This window comes from Bos mutus, chromosome 23, assembly GCF_027580195.1.
Source record: "Bos mutus isolate GX-2022 chromosome 23, NWIPB_WYAK_1.1, whole genome shotgun sequence".
In the NCBI taxonomy this organism is placed as follows: Eukaryota; Metazoa; Chordata; class Mammalia; order Artiodactyla; family Bovidae; genus Bos; species Bos mutus.
The window spans coordinates 21,203,314-21,220,197 of record NC_091639.1 but is presented as its reverse complement, the minus strand read 5'-3'; the positions used below and the strand labels follow the sequence as shown (position 1 = coordinate 21,220,197).

The following is a 16,884-nucleotide window of genomic DNA, read 5'->3' as shown; positions in this document are numbered from 1 at the left end:
TCTTATCTCGTGATGTCTTTGTTTGACTTTAGCATCAGGGTAATTAGATCAGATCAGTCGCTCAGTCGTGTCCGACTCTTTGCGACCCCATGAATCGCAGCACTCCAGGCCTCCCTGTCCATCACCAACTCCGGGAGTTCACTCAGACTCACGTCCCTCGAGTCAGTGATGCCATCCAGACATCTCATCCTCTGTCGTCCCCTTCTCCTCTTGCCCCCAATCCCTCCCAGCATCAGAGTCTTTTCCAATGAGTCAACTCTTCGCATGAGGTGGCCAAAGTACTGGAGTTTCAGCTTCAGCATCATTCCTTCCAAAGAAATCCCAGGGCTGATCTCCTTCAGAATGGACTGGGTAAATCTCCTTGCAGTTGAAGGGACTCTCAAGAGTCTTTTCCAACACCACAGTTCAAAAGCATCAATTCTTCGGTGCTCAGCTTTCTTCACAGTCCAACTCTCATATCCATACATGACCACTGGAAAAACCATTATCTTGACTAGATGGACCTTTGTTGGCAAAGTAATGTCTCTGCTTTTCAATACGCTATCTAGGTTGGTCATAACTTTCCTTCCAAGGAGTAAGCGTCTTTTAATTTCATGGCTGCAGTCACCATCTGTAGTGATTTTGGAGCCCAGAAAAATAAAGTCTGACACTGTTTCCACTGTTTCCCCATCTATTTGTCAAGAAGTGATGGGACCAGATGCCATGATCTTTGTTTTCTGAATGTTGAGCTTTAAGCCAACTTTTTCATTCTCCACTTTCACCTTCATCAAGAGGCTTTTTAATTCCTCTTCACTTTCTGCCATAAGGGTGGTGTCATCTGCATATCTGAGGTTATTGATATTTCTCCCGGCAGTCTTGATTCCAGCTTGTGCTTCTTGCAGCCCAGCGTTTCTCATGATGTACTCTGCATATAAGTTAAATAAACAGGGTAATAATGGCTTCCTTTTCCAATTTTTATGAGTTTGTAAAGAATTAATATCAATTTTTAAAAAATGGTAGAATTTAGCAATTAAGATGTCTAGACTTGGGCTTTTCTTTATGGGTAATTTTACTCACTAAATCAATCTGTTTGCTTGTTATGGATTCTAATTCCATGCTAAATGCTTATGTCAGTCATCTACATCTTTATAACAAACCTCACCCAAATTTTGTGGGTGACTTAAAACAACATTTAGTTTCCAGTTCTGCAGGTCAATTATCGGGCTGTGCTCAACTAGGCAATTCTTTTGTTGGTTTTGCTTGTGGTCACTCATTGATTGCAGTTTTCTGGCAGCCTGACTGGGACTAGATGGTCCAAAATGTTCCCACTCACTGTCTGGGGTGTCATGTGGAATGAATGGCTGGGATGACTGGGACTCTCTCTTCACATGATCTTCCATCTTTCAGGAAGTTAGGTAGGATTTCTTCACATGATGTCTCAGGGTCTCAAGATGGCAAGAGGAGAAGTTATAAGGCTCTTGAACCCTAATATTGAAACTCCCACAACCTCTCTCCCACAACATCATTACCACAGCATTCTATTGGCCAAATCACAAGGTCAGCTCACATACAAGGAGGGAAATAGACTCCACCTCTTGATGGTAGCTGCTGCACAATCATATTCCAAAGGGACATGCATAGTAGGAATTTGTGACAGGACTTGGTGACTGAACAACAACAATCAATCAATCAAACAATGCTTTGTTATCTCATTTAACACTAAAAACAACACTGTGAATAGCCACTATTGATATATCTTGGTAAAGTAAATTATCCGTTATCACTTCTTTACCAGTGTTAATCTGAATTGGTCTGTGAACCTTGTTTTGAACCCACATTTACCTGGTGGGCAGCTCAAAGTGGGCCAGGGAGAATGTAAGCACTCCAAAATGTAGCAGCAGCTGAAAAAGCACTGATAGTGCTGAGCATTTGAACACGTGCCATTATAAATTTTTGTAAAGCCAGAGAGCTCCATGTCCTTGTCTCAGGATGACTCTGATAATGTTTAAGATAGAGAGGGTGAGATTAAGTGACCCACACACAGACTCCTGGTTAAACTCCTTTTCTGATACTGAGTTCCTGAGTGTCTGATGTATCTACAGGCAGCATGGACTTAAAGAGAGTAATAAGCACCTTAGAGGAAGCCCCGATGAGTGGAGAAAATGAGGAAAGCAGGTTCAAACACAGGAAAATTTCCACTGAGATACGTTTAAAAACCAAGAGCGTCCACATTTCACATAAATGACAAATCAGACGTAGTTTATTACTGTGAAACAGTCTTGGCAAGAGACAAAAGTTAAATTGCCAAAGTGTCGGAAGAAGGCAGGCACCGGAATCAGCGGGATGGTACTTAAACCATGCACGACCGTAAACAGAGAATTTTAAGACAACCCACAACGAAGCTCTAGTATGTAAATCCCAACCGTTGATCTCTTTGTGGGAACCTCAAATTTAATTTGTTTCATATGGCTAGAGAGTAGTAAAATTTGCTCCAGGTGAGGCTCGAACTCACAACCTCGGCATTGCTCACAAGTGTACTGCCTTATAAGTACCGCGCGCTAACCGATTGCGCCACTGGAGCTCTGAGAGGTAAAAGTTTGGGGAGGTGTAAGTGAATATACTTTCACAGATCAAGACTTGTTTAAGGTAGTCAATATTATGAATAAAATGGCGCCTTCTGATATGGGGTTTTCTCTTTGAATCTGATATGCAATTCACAACAGCAGTCTTTGATCAGTTGGTATCAGCCAATCTGACGCTGTTTTCCCCACAGTACAGAGATGCAGCCGCGGTTGAGCGTCGCAGTCATCTCCATCTTGATTTTCCGCTCATATTCCCACGGCTTCTCTAAATTCAGACTTATTTGAAAGCATTTGAATGGGGGAAAAAATTACATTGGTTCCACAAAGGCAGGAAGCTTTCCACTCAGGAGTGTGTACTCCGTCTGTAAGACCACAGTGCATTTTCATTTCTCCGAATTCCCGGGGACTTTTCATCTCAGCGGGTCTACTTTCTTGCATCACCTCTGTCTCCGCTCTGCCCTGCGCTCGGCCGACTTTCCCTCTGCTTCAGATGCCACCTGTCCCACCCCGACCCAGTCACTGTTTTTTAACTTAAGAATGTTAAAATACTTTGCTATCCTGAAACATTCAGAGAGCTAATATTTCCTTTAGAAAAAGCACTGTTTTAAATGTATTAAGTTTAAATAAACTACATTAAATGCAATACAGACTAAGGAAATGCAGAAAAATAAAAAGGTGGTAACTTGAAAATTTTCTGAAGTCTCATACTCAGAGAAATATATTTGTGGTTCATTTCAGCTTTTTTCATTCTAGTTATACATTTTGGGACAAAAGAAACTTCCACCAGATGGATCCATGGCCTGAGTGGACACACTGTGAACCAGACACACAACTTCACTTGTGACCGGAACCCCATTACCTCCATTTTAACAGAGGGGCCATGATGACACTTTGGGTCTTTCCATATCAATATTCACTTGGACCTTGTTTCCAATAGTCCTTGAAATTTGAGGGTTTTTCTCTTTATTGAGTCTATGATTGTTGAGTAAATGGGTTATAAGTCCATTTAGGAAAGAAATGGGGGAAATATATTCTATATATTGTCAGTGACACTGCAGGGTCCTCAGGAATTGGCTTCTCCTTTAATCCAAGACGTCAGATCTGAAAACTGGTTTAAGATCAGAAACTGGGCAAGGTATTGTGATTTTATTTTTAACTGGGGCAGCTACCCTCAGTCTTCTGATTATCCTTGATTTCTTCTGTGTAGACAGTGATATGCTTGTTGGCTGCCCATCTATTTTGTTTCTAGGGATGCTGTATTTTATTAACCGTCTCAACACTGTCTACAAAGTTGGCTACCTCTCTGAAATTGTCTTTCATTACATTATTTTTGCCCACCCACACCTGGCGCATGCACATGCACACACTGACCAGATTCTGAGCAGTTGAGTGCTGCTATTTCTGGCCTGAATTGCTTCGAGATCCTATAATTCCCATTGCTGTCAGTGAAGCCACTTCTGTGGCAGAATCTCGAATCACCAGCACAAGGCCAATAGAGGACACTCACCATGGAACTTCTTAGTAATGGTAGTGTCCCTCTCCCATCACATGCCTTCCCCCACCCCCAACAGAATATCCTTTGGCTCTCCTGTTACCAATTCATCTAGTGGGTTTTTCAATATTACATGGTAAATCCACTCTAGCATGTCCACTTCTTTGAGTTTTTGATCCCTCTTTCTGCCGTCAATCTCAAGAGTCCTGGCATTCTTACCACATTTAGTGAGAGCTTTTGCTGTTTTAAGCAGGAGAGTCCTAACAGTACGTTGAGTTCTTGCCAGTGTATAAAAATTCTGTACTTTGGGAGAATGCTCTAGTATCAGTGTATTCTACATCAACTAACTTGGCATTCTACTCTCCTTGATCCAGAACACTTAGAATTTAGTTGTGTATGGAAGGATGCCGAATGGGTGGCAGAGGTACATGTTTGGCAGAGGAGAGATCTCTGCATTGTCTTCAAGGAAGAAGGACTAACTAACCCTTGATAAGGAGGATTGGGCTACCTCTAAAAAGCTCAAAGGATCTTGGGAAATCTGGAGATTGAGATGTTCTAATGCATACTCTGGAGAAGGAAATGGCAGCCCACTCCAGTATTCTTGCCTGGGAAGTCCCATAGACCGAGGAGCCTGGCAGGCTACAGTCCACGGGGTCGCAAAGAGTCAAACATGACTTAGCGACTCAATAGCAACAACAATGCATCCCACCAGATGTCTCCATCCAGTGTCTCAATATTCTGTTTTCCAATTGAGGCCATGACCTAGGCATGGAAGATAATCTGGTTTGAGAATTTAACATATTTTGGAGTCCTACTATTCCTGTGATTAAATCTTGGAGCTGAACCTTAGCTTTTTTTGCCCTTGAGTTGCAGGATATGAGTTTTTTTATACCCTCCCATGGAGACTCTGGCTTTCACATTAGCCTCTACTTGATGGGCTTCCTTTGTGGCTCAGCTGGTAAAAGAATCTGCCTGCAATGTGGGTAGACCTGGGTTCAATCCCTGGGTTGGGAAGATTCCCTTGGAGAAGGAAAAGGCTACCCACTCCAGTATTCTGGCCTGGGTCCCAGAGAGTTGGACACAACTGAGAGACTTTCACTTTATTTGATGAGATATCATCCTCAGCATTTAATCATCTCTCTCCAAGGCATCAATTTCTTCTACTGAAGAGTTCTATTACATTATAATTACCAAAAAAAAAAAAAAAATTACCATCTCTCCCATATTTATCAAGCACCTGATACATCACATTTGCTTTTGTATATCCATCAGTACAGCATCTCAGTTCAGGTTGGGTGAAAGTTTTAAAAATTGCTTATTTGTGCCAGTGGCTGTTTGTGTTCCACCAATCCCTTTACTGCCAACCAGATGGACAATCCAGCTTCAAAAATCTCATTTTAGGGACTTTCCTGGCAGTCCAGTGGTTAAGACACTGCACTTAAGGTTAAGACACTTCAAGGGCATGTGTTCCATCCCTGGTCAGGGAATTAATATCCCCACTTGCTGCATGGGTGTGGCAAAAAAAAAAAACCAAAAAAACTCATCTTAGCATTTTTTTCTCAGATACTTTTGGTACCAACTACTGTATTTTGTGTTCCCTGGAAAGACTCCAAAATGGGGATTTGCAGAAACTTTACTGGGGCACTATCTCAGGGTGAACACCTGAGAAGCAATGAAGAATCAAAATTTGTCAGAGGAACAAACTGGGCTGCAGTGCAAGTGCAAAAGGGCATTTGCCTACTCCTGGGGGTCTCCACCACTGGAATGGGCCCTTTAGATGTGTCCTGAGTTGAGAAGTCAGATCTTGGCTGTTATACCTCTCATAGACCAATAATTGGATATAGGGTGCCCTTGGAAATGAAATGTGACCTTGACCTGAGACAATTCCTAAAGAGGGGTGACAGCTGACAGTCATCAGGTAACAACCTTCCAAGGGTCTAGGAAGGTAAATCTTCTATCCAAAGGGTCCAGGTATTTAGTCAATACACCATCTGTGACAGTCACAGTGAGGAAGGGATGACAGTTGAGAATCATCAGATAACAACCTTCCAAGGATCTAGGAAGGCAAATGTTCTATCCAAAGGGTCCAGATATTTAAATGTCAATACACCATCTGTGACAGTCACAGTGAGGAAGAAGACAGAGAGAAAATGAGTTTGAGCTCCGGATAGGATTTGAAAACAACCACAGGTTCCAGATGCTGTAGGAAACATTTTATTGGAGATAGTTGCAGGGCTGGTTCTGAAGCTAAGGGTTCTAGGGTTGAGAAGGGAAAGCCTATCTTTCAGAGGATGTTCTGCCCAAGTATCATAATCTGAATACACTAAAGATCAGACAGAGGAAAATTTTTGTAGGGTCCGAATTAAAAAGAGGCTCTGACTGCCACTGTCATGGAGATACTCTTCCCTTCACATAAGGCAATTTCTTGCTCCCACTCTATCTAGGGCTCCTACAAAAGAGTGACACATCAGTGGAGGTAGGGTGGGTGGGGTGTCATGGAAAAAGACTGATCTGAAAATCTTTGGAAATTGACTTTACATGTTTCTTCTAGGGGGAAGACAAATGTTATGAAGTAGAACTTAAATTGTACGGCTGTTCACCGCATTGTCAATTCTACACATTTAGGGTAGAGAAAGAAGGAAGACTCAGAATGTGTAGGAACATTCTTTTTCAGGGTATCATGCCAAATTGACCTATCCTCATGGATGAATGATTTTCCTTTGATATATATATATGTGTGTGTGTGTAGATATATATATCTACACATATATACTGTGCTTAGTCACTCAGTCATATCTGACTCTTTGCAACTCCATGGACTGCAGCCTGCCAGGCTCCTCTGTCCATGGGGATTCTCCAGGCAAGAATACTGCAGTGGGTTGCCAGACCCTCCTCTAGGGAGGTATATATATATAAAATTAAACTTGTTAACAGATAGCTGAGGGTTTAGGGTTTCCATTCTTTTCTCTTACCCACATACTCGTGCAGGGGGAAATAGTAGTAGCCTTCTGAACATAAATCTACTTGATAGAGAGTGGAAATTTTGGCACTATATGTGATTTAGTCAAGTGGAGGGCATTTAGGAAGAGAATGTAGAGAAAAGATTTTGTTTTTAAACAGGTCTTCAGGTAAAGAAGCAGGATGGCTCCTGCCCCCAACTTGATCTTCTTATTTGGTTTTGAACTGTTTCATGTATGCCAGGATATCTGTCTTGACTGTACTGACTGGAGTCCGATGAAACCAGCGCATGACAGGGATGCCATCAGGTCCCACTAGGAACTTTTCAAAATTCCAGCGGATGTCATGGACCATGATGGGTTCCCAGGATATATGTTTGATTGAGCCCATAATCTCAGAAGGGTGAGGACAGGATTGCTGCAGCAGAGAGATGGAAAAAAGAAATGATGGAATCATTTCTGCTCATGGATGATCCAGGCTATTTTCACCCACAGATACTCCACTTCCACTTATGTTGAGATATTTTCATTTCCTATGATTCTTAATATATTCTCTGAATCACAACTATGCTAACTACCAAGAAAGTTGTAGATATTATAGCAAAGGTCTGTTCCCTCTTTCTGTTTCTCCCTGTGACCCCATCACAAAATCCTGTTCCTATGAATGAGATATGTCACCTCTCTAGCTTTCAATTTCCTTTTCTACAAAGGGAATAGATTAGAATGTGGTTTCCTAGACCTTGATGCTCCGTGGGCCAGTCATCTTTCGAAAATACCTTTTGGGGGCCATAGAGTTCCAATATTTTGTTTTGAAAAATAAGAGAAAAATTTTAAAACACCATTGTTCATTTAGTTTTAAAGAGATAATTATAAGAATAAATTACATATTTGTCCTAATCTTAGAATAAAGGGCAGCTCTGTAAATCAGTTGATGTTTATGAAACCCTCCTTACATTGCCCTGTTTTTTCAGTATATATAAAAATCTCAACATGGGTCAACCTTGGCCCACAGTCCAGCATTTAAGAACACTGAACTCTGATGATCTTTAAGGGCCCTTCTCAGCTCTCACGTTCTCTGTATCTAAAAGCCAGTGTTTCATAAAAGGCACTTATTGCGTTGTATTACATCTGCCATTTTTTTTTTGTCTTCTCCAGTGTGAACTCATCAAGGAACAGGGACTGCGTCTGTTCATTTTTACACCCTTATTGTTTAGCAAACTGCCTTATAGATAGCAGGCACTCAACAAATGTTCCTTGAATGAATGAATGTCAATGAACAAAAGAGAGTGGTCCCAGTGAAAGTACACAGTGTTTTGTACCACAAAGCCAGAGCATCACAGATACTAACAAATTTAACCCTAGTCCCTATGCTTATAAGGAGATCTCTTCCAAAGAGTCCAACCCCTCCTCCAGGCAGGAGCCCTTGTGTCCATTTCTACCACACCAACTCTACATTAGGAATAGTAAGGAAGAAGCAGCTTAGGTCAGTAATTAACTCACCTTTAAGAAGGTGAAGACTTTCTGCTCTGTTTCACCATTCACATCCCCTTTCTCAAACAGCTGGAAATTAGGTACGTATCCTCCTCCTGGACGGACATACCTGTAATGAACCATAATGTTCCCAAGAAGCCCCAGAATATGAGAGAAAATTATAATAGGGTACCAGGATTTGAGGTTATGAAAAAGGGGAAACAGATGTGGAGATATAGAAAACAGGGCTGGGAAGGGAAAATAAGACCATCGATAAACTTTGGGCTCCCTGACACTTTATTTTTCTCTATTCCACATGCTGCCACTGTCTCCCATCTGAATTGTTTCTGTACCAGCAACACCAGGAGCTATTTCTGTGCTCCCACTCCTCCACCATCCATCCAGGTCTCACTTCCCAGGGAAAGGGAAAGCATCTCTGACACTGCCAGACTCACATTAGTGGAGGCCAAATTTAAAATCAGTTAGTAGGTACCCAAGCCTATTAACCCACTGCCCATCCTGGAAGTCCCCAACATGGAAGTGCCTCCGGAAATGGAGGAAAGATAGACAGAGACAGATCTCTATAGGGTTTTAAGTAGGCACTTACTTCAGTCCTGGAAGAATTTCTGAGTTTTCTCCTGGTTCTTGCTTTCCAAATTGGTTACAGGGAAATCCCAACACAACTAGGCCAAAGGGCTTCAGCTCCTCCTGTAGTGCATTCAGTTCTATGGGTAGAGAATGGACAATATGGTGGCCTGGCCAGAGAGCCTGCCTTGTGTATATAGACAGAGTGATCCTTGGAAATGCTCATTTTACAGAGGGAAAAACAGAGGTCCAGGAAAAGGGGGAAAATATCTAAGTCAGAAAGACTGTTCATGGCAGGGCTGAAATGAGGTACTAGATCTCCAGACATGTATGCAAAAGCCCTTTGTTATAGTGCAGTATTTCCCAAATCTGCAGCATATCAGAATTAGATGGGGCCATTCCTTAAAAATAGGGATGCCCAGATTCCTTTCCAGAAGTTCTTCTGGTTACATTATTCTGAGGTGGCTCCCCAGTCATCTTTATTATTCTAAAGCTCACCAGATCATTGCTGGTGGGATTGTAAAATGGTATAACTGTTATGGAAAATAACATGGAGGTTTCTTAAACAATTAAAAATAGAACTACCATAAAGCAGTAGTCCCAATTCTGGGCATATATGCATAAGAATCGAAAACAGAGTCTCAGAGAGATATTTGCACATCCATGTTCACAGGAGCACTATACATAAAAATCAAGAGGTGGAAGCAACCCAAATGTCCATTGATGGATGAATGCATAAACAAAATGTGGTATATCCATTTACAATGGAATATTATTCAGTCTTAAAATGGAAGGAAATTTTGTCACATGTTACAACATGAATGAATCTTTATGCTAAGTGAAATAAACCAGTCATGAAAAGACAAATACTGCAGGTAAGACAAATACATGGGGTATCTAAAGTAGTCAAATTTATAGAAACAGAAGGTAGAGTGTGGTTACCAGGGGCTGGGGGAAAGGAGAGAGGGGAGCTGCTATTTAATGGATACAGAGTTTCAGTTTTGCAAGATAGAAAAGTTCTAGAGATTTGTTTCACAACAATGAATATTTTTAACTCTGCTGAACAGTCTTCTTAAAAGATGGTTAAGATGGTAAATTTTATATTTTGTCTTTTTGTACCACAATTTAAAAATTAAAAATTTCATTTCATTTTAATTTTAAACAAAACCACATTTAAACATCTCTGACCATCAGTTTGCCTTCCCTGATTGGTTAATTGGTAGATTGAATCTTTTTTTTTTAAAGGAAAAGACACACACAATGAGAATGGACTTCTCTCTTCACAGGCTAGTTCACCCTGGGTGGAGTGGGGGTAAATCTGACAGGGGCAAAAAAACCCAGAAATTTCAAGTTGAGTTTTCTGGTGTTCTTTAACAATCTTCAGGATGTTAAAGATGCATTCTACCTAAAAACCCTCACTGATATACCAAAACACAAGCTTCCAATTGCCTTCTTCCCCAAGTTTTTCAGGTTGTTTCCCCGAACTTTTATAATCATCTTTTCATCTTTTGTGAGCCAGACTTCTTCAGTTCCGTAACAAACACTAGCCAGTCCCTAACTGAACAGTCTGCTCAGGCAACAGTGTCAACTGATATCTCCTCTGAGTCCTTTCATTTTTATTTTCTGCAATATAAGATTGCTTTCCTATTTCCACATGGTTCCTAAGTACTTTTCCTCACATCCTCCCCTCTTGTCTTTAGTCACTATAGACAATAACTCCTCTAGGAAACAGACTATTAATTAGGAAACCTGTCTTCCAGTTCTTGAGAAACTATTCCCCAGTTCTTGCACCTATTACATACAGAGTTGGAACTGAATAAATTGATTTTAAAAATCCCTATAGCTGGCAAAATGAAGTATGGTCCAATAGAATATTATTCAATCTTAAAACAGAGGGAGGAAATGATCCGAACTCCAAGGTATCTTATTAATTTAAAAAAGCAAATTGGCAGATTTTATTTATTACTTGTTTGGAGAAGGAAATGGCAACCCACTCCAGTATTCTTGCCTGGAGAATCCCATGGACAGGGGAGCCTGGCAGGTACAGTCCATGAGTCAAAAAGAGTCGGACATGACTGAGTGACTATCATCATCATCATTTATTATATGTCATCAATTGATAGAAAAGTAAAAAAAAAGAATACATATATATTTTGTAAACATGATAATACTGGTCATCAGAAGGGAAGGGAAAGAAATGAAAAGACCTTTTACTCTAAACTTTTTTATTCCTTTAATTTTGAGCCTTGTGAATATAGTTCAGTTCAGTTCAGTACCTATTCAAAATATAATAATGAAAAACTTAAAAATGAAGTTTTTATTAGTTCAAATATAAGAAAGGCATCTATTTCTGATAAAAATTAGTCCTGTTCATTATTTTTTGGCTTTTAATCAATATGGCCTAAGATATGAGAAAGATAACATTCTACCCTGAATAATGCACAGAGAGGGGAAAAATCTACACCTGAAGGAGGTGCTGAGGTTGGGAGGAAGCGTTCGCCTCTCTTATGGTCTCCTCTCCAGCCCTCGCTCCAGTTAAATGTGCTCCAGGTACAAAGCCCTTTTTGCTTTTCCCTGTCTTTGTAAGTTACCTGGAAAAGTCTCAAAAACATCAATCCTACCTCTTATATTTGCCAAGAAGACTTGAATCTTCAGAGAGACTGCTAGCTCTCAAATACATTATTGGTTCTCCTGGAAATCTCAGGAGCAAAGCAGAGGCAGGACGTAGGACAGGGTCAGCAAATGTGTTCTGTGAAGGTCCAGATTAGTCATTTCAGATGGCCTCTGGCACCAACACTCATACTACTCAACTCTGTCTTGCAGCATAATATCAACCATAGACAATCTGCAAATGAGTGGTCATGGCTGTGTTCAATAAAACTTTATTTACAAAGTTAGGCTGACTGGATTTGCCCTGTGGACCATAGTTTGCTGACTCCTGACATTAGGGAATAAAGTCACTTGATCATGAGTATTTATTTTGATATATAGAATATAAAATTAGAATATAATACCAATATGACTTAAAATATAACAAACTGGAAAATTAGTCCCAAGGAAATTTGACTATGAACTCTTACCAGGATATTGAGCTGTCAGACCACAATAGGTGGCCACATTGACAAAAAGGACATGCTTGCCCGCATATTGCTTGAACTGAATGTGTTCCTTTCCATTAAGAGTGAAAGCATCATAATCATAGATAGTGCCTTTCACATCTTTGTAGCAATCCATCTGGAAGATTTTAAAAAAAACATAATTTTAGTAATAATAATTCCTAATGTCAGTATAATCTTTCAAACCATTCAAAGAATAATACATATATTAACTGAGATCCAGAAAACAAATACGAGTCATCTAATGTGTCAATGACAAGATTGAAACTAGGCCTTGTGACTTGAAAGGCAATGGTATTTTTGAGGAACAGGCAGTCAAGTCTCTTTATTATCTTTGCAGAGGTAAAATACCAGGAACTGCTTGAATGAATGGAAAAAAGCAGAGATTCATGAGCTGGAATTGGATGGCCTGGAAGTAAGTGGAGTCAAACTGAAAAGCATACTGCCTTTCTTGCTTCTCTGAAAATGAAACTACCCTTGTCTCTGGGTTGAAGGCATCTTGCCAGGATTCCCTCAGTGGAGAGAAGGTTTTTAATTGCCCAAGTATTTCAGGATAGCCTTATTACTTCTTTAACTTTCCCTAGGTCTTCTGACTTCCTGCCCAACTCATCAGCATGGTGGAGTGGAAAGAGCTCTAGCTGGGAATCAGAAGCTTGCTCTATTGTTAGAGTTCCTTGTGATCCTGGGAAATTTTCATCCTTGGCCCTCAGTTTCCCCACTGGTAAAAATGAAGACATTTTTCTAGATTCCTATTAGATCCTGAAAGTCTTCCAGGTTTAACATTCTAGAATCTAATATTACTCCTACCTTGAGTAGTTTTCTCTCTCAATGCACTCTTACAAGCCAATACTATAAAATTCTAACTTTTTGTAGCTGCCAGGAAAAGAGATGGAGAGCTCAAAAATCCATCTGTAAGCAGGTCACTAAACTGTGTCTGGCAGCATCCAACTTATCACATGCCCAACTCCTTACCCATCATGCTCTAGCTATCTAATACCTACCTTCACCACCAGCTCCATCTACCTTAATCCTTATCCAATCTGTGGAACATATTTGAGCAAAGTTCCACATAATAGAAATAAGTTCAGCATGAAATTTTCATTGCCTGTCCTTAGGTTAAATTCCTCTACAGGCAGATCTCATCTTATCTCTCCTCTGTCTTTATCCATGCAGGGTCCATGCAGTACCCAAAATATGCTGACTCCACAGGGCTCACCAGCACATCCTGATTTCCTTCCCTATATCAGGGAAGCTGCTATAAATGGCTTCTGGAGTATAGGGAATGTAAAATCCCAAAGTATGAAAAGAAAGCTAACATCCAAACCACCCAGTCAGAAAAAGGCAGAAAGGTACTGACCAGAGAAAGGAGGGAAGGCCTTAATCTAATAAGAAAGGTCCAGACTTAAACTAGGATTAAACTAGACTCCCTGGAAATGCAAGGACTACAAAAGATTTTAATCAGACACCATCTGCCCCACCTAAAGGAGTGATCCAACACAAAACCAAACCAAACTCTACCACTGATTCTATCCCTAGCACACTTAGCTACTTAGCTTTTACTCCTGGGGAGAGAGGCATTTTCTTTATGCAGGCTTTTGCACCTTTCTCTAAATGCACATACAAATACACACCAGCAAAACTGAGACATATATAAAGAGAACATTATATCAGAGTATCCATTCCTATCTCCATTATGCCTAGTTCCCAGCTAAACGTTTGTTTTTAAGAATTTGCCTTTTTCCTGCCTTTGCTACTGTGCTGAAAATTTCTGAAAATCATATTGGGTACCAGAATGCATGGCCTTAAGACTCTGATCTTGAAGACTCCTCTAGGTCCAGCTTACTCCTGATATTCGTTGTTATTTCACATTTATTTGGGTCTGCATGATATGTCTCAAATATCTCCAGACTTGGCCTTTATTAAGCAAGTTCTACAGCCAAGGGTCTCCACACCCAAGTAGCCAGCGCCAGTTAGCATAAACACTGTATCAACTTTCAAAAATAAGGATAATCACTCAAGAGGTTATCTAATCAAGAGGAAGGAAGATCTTACTAGAGTTGCATTTATAAACCACATCATATGCACGGTAACTTTTGCTCACTCTCCCCCCTCCATAACTGGGTGAACAAGTGGGTAGATCCTCTTATACACACATTTATGGTGAGAAAGCAGAGACTAATGGAGGTGAAGTGACTTGTCTAAGGCCAAAAATGATAACCCATTATGTGAATGAGAGTTTGCTTGCCCCTAACTTTTGATTGCTTTTTGCTTCTGGGTCTTCTAATTTATTGTTGTTCTTTCCTAAACTGCCCCTGACATTGCCATAAACACATTTTTATCAATAAGGCAAGTTTTTTTATTATATCAATAAGCCATGAATTGGAAATAGAACTGAGGCCAGAATTCAAGACTTCTAACTTCAGATCCAATTGTTTTGGCCTCCAGTTATTTTTTCCCATATATTTTATGTTTCTCTGATAACTCTGATTTTATCCATCCCTAAAACTTCCACATTTGTTTTTCCACATCTTCATATGTTTCCTGCTTAGCTGTGTCTGAGATGACTCAACTCAAACTTTCCTCCAAACCCTAATCCCTCCTCACTCTGATGCCCACTACAGTCCATGCCTCAGACCCAGCTCTGATGCATACTGATGGGTGGCTGGAGGGATGTCCAGGCAACCTCTACCTGGAGAAGAAGGGAAGAAAGGACCACAGTAAAAGGGTTCTCTTGTCCTTACCATATTCAGCTCAAGGAACACCATAGAAGTGAAGAAGCTTTGAGGAGAAGTGAAGAAAGGTTCAGAGGGAGGAAGCATAGGTCAGAGCCTTACAAGACGGGCTGAGGGTGGGATCTTGGAGCAGGACCCAAGACTCCACCTTTGAACCCTGTCCCATCCTCTCTGGAAGTCACTTACCTTCTCTAGATTGGAATTTGTCTGCACAAAGCCGGCTAGGAAAAGGAGAAAAAGACAAGAGGCCCTTAACTGTATAGTCATGGTAGTATCTTCAGATCACTGGTCTGAGAGTCTGAGGTTGTTGAGCACCCAGTAACCTTTTGATAGTCTGCCAGGGACTAGCCCAAGCCTATGCAGGCCAATCGCAGGGCAGCAAGGATTTCTAGGGTGTGAGTGGGGCAAGAGGACATAGAATTCAAACCACATCCTCACCTACACACACCCCCGTGAGCACTCAGCGCTCACTAGTGCGATGAGGACCTGGGACTCACATAAATTCTGGCAGAATTATGAAAAGGTGAGGGCAAGCACTCCACACTCCTTCAAGACTGTCTATTTTTTCTGAGTGGATAGCCATGTCTAGGTGTAGATGCAGTCCCCCAGACATCTCAGTAAAGTCAATGCAAAAACGCATGACATGGATATTCCAAATACTATTCCTAACATTATTATTTGGCTTAAAAAAAAACAAAGAATGGATCACATATGATCTCTCTAAGAGAGTTAGAAGGAAACTGGGCCTGAGGAAGGGAAAAATCTTTACACATTAATATGTTCACTATACATTAAATGTTTTCACATGCTTATAAGTCAGTAAGAAAAACCAAGCAGCCCAAGAGAAACTTGGGCACCAGACGGTAAACCAAATGGCATCTGTGGTAGGATACAGTGTTCTCCCTTGCCAATAATCAAAGAGGTAGAAACAAGAAAAGTTGCATTCTGCAGTTATCAGATTGGCCTAAGTTCAAAGGAATGGAGGGACCAGTCTAGGTGTCAGTCTGGTATAGAAGTCTCTTATGCTCCAGTTGACAGCAGAAAGTAATAGCCACCAACTTTCTGGAGGATAATCTGCCATTTTAAATACATTTTTTAAAGTAAATAACTTAAAAATTCTTTTATTTTGAAATGATTATAAATGTATTGGAGTCTCTCAAACACTTCTGTTAATCTCCTGGAAGCTCCAGGGCCCAAGAAGGATAATGGAAGTGAGACTCACATTCCTCTAAGGATAAAAATGCTTTGCCTCTCAACCATCCTAAGAACCCCCATCCATTCAGCAAAAGTTTCTAACCACTGCTCAATAGTATCAGCCAAAATTTTGAATAGATGAGTTTATGTAACAGGCTTTGAGCACTTGGAATTGCTGAGTTTCTCACATAAATAACATATATCTAATTCCCACAAACCTCATGGCAGAGGTGCTGACCAATAACTTTCTCCCTCTTATCTACAGTATGGATTGACTTTCTGGGCCTCTAGTGCTAAGGTTTGAGTTAATCATACTCCTAAATTCATGATTATTTGTTCTTGCAAGGTCCCCCCCCTTTTGTTTTATATTCATACTCAAACTTCATTGTTTTTTTTATTCCCTTCTCCCTATAGGTGAAATATGTTTAATATGCATATTGTTCTTATTCTTGAAACATCTGTATATTGTATATTACGTCTTCAAAATTTAAAAAATTATTTTTTTAATTTGGATCTCAGATTTAAAGGGTTGAATTAATCACACTTTTAAATTTATGGCACTATATCATCATTAGGCTGTGTAATGATTCTCTTCTTATATTAATTAAAAACATTTTTTGTCCCCAATCCAATCCCATTTTCTTACCTCTCAGAGAGGAAAAGGGGCAAGGCAACAGTTACTACAGACCGGAAAGTTGGCAGTCTGTCATGTTGCAACAGAACATTTGGGAAAACTGTTGTCTGATGACTTAGAAGGCAAAATGACTAAAACAAAGA

General features: G+C 40.4%; 1 protein-coding gene and 1 non-coding gene across 2 annotated transcripts; both read right to left on the bottom strand.

Moving 5' to 3' along the window:
- Nucleotides 1-2,466: 2,466 nt before the first annotated feature.
- TRNAI-UAU (transfer RNA isoleucine (anticodon UAU)) lies at nt 2,467-2,560 on the bottom strand. The gene is made up of 2 exons: nt 2,523-2,560; nt 2,467-2,502 (listed from the first exon to the last, which is right to left on the bottom strand). It is a non-coding gene; the product is annotated as a tRNA-Ile (tRNA).
- Nucleotides 2,561-7,132: 4,572 nt separating this feature from the next.
- On the bottom strand, nt 7,133-15,180 carry GPX5 (glutathione peroxidase 5). Its single transcript, XM_070361115.1, has 5 exons — nt 15,100-15,180; nt 12,146-12,299; nt 9,088-9,205; nt 8,511-8,610; nt 7,133-7,428 (listed from the first exon to the last, which is right to left on the bottom strand). Exons 1-5 carry the CDS (start codon nt 15,178-15,180, stop codon nt 7,222-7,224), a joined length of 660 nt encoding a protein of 219 aa, XP_070217216.1. The 3' UTR covers nt 7,133-7,221.
- Nucleotides 15,181-16,884: the final 1,704 nt, after the last annotated feature.

Excerpts from the sequence above, each read along its gene's own strand:
- GPX5 (XM_070361115.1), bottom strand. The coding sequence starts at position 15,180 with ATGACTATACAGTTAAGGGCCTCTTGTCTTTTTCTCCTTTTCCTAGCC. Across the intron at positions 12,300-15,099 it reads CAAATTCCAATCTAGAGAAG|ATGGATTGCTACAAAGATGT; the intron begins GTAAGTGACTTC and ends AAAATCTTCCAG. Across the intron at positions 8,611-9,087 it reads GAAATTCTTCCAGGACTGAA|GTATGTCCGTCCAGGAGGAG; the intron begins GTAAGTGCCTAC and ends GGTTCATTACAG.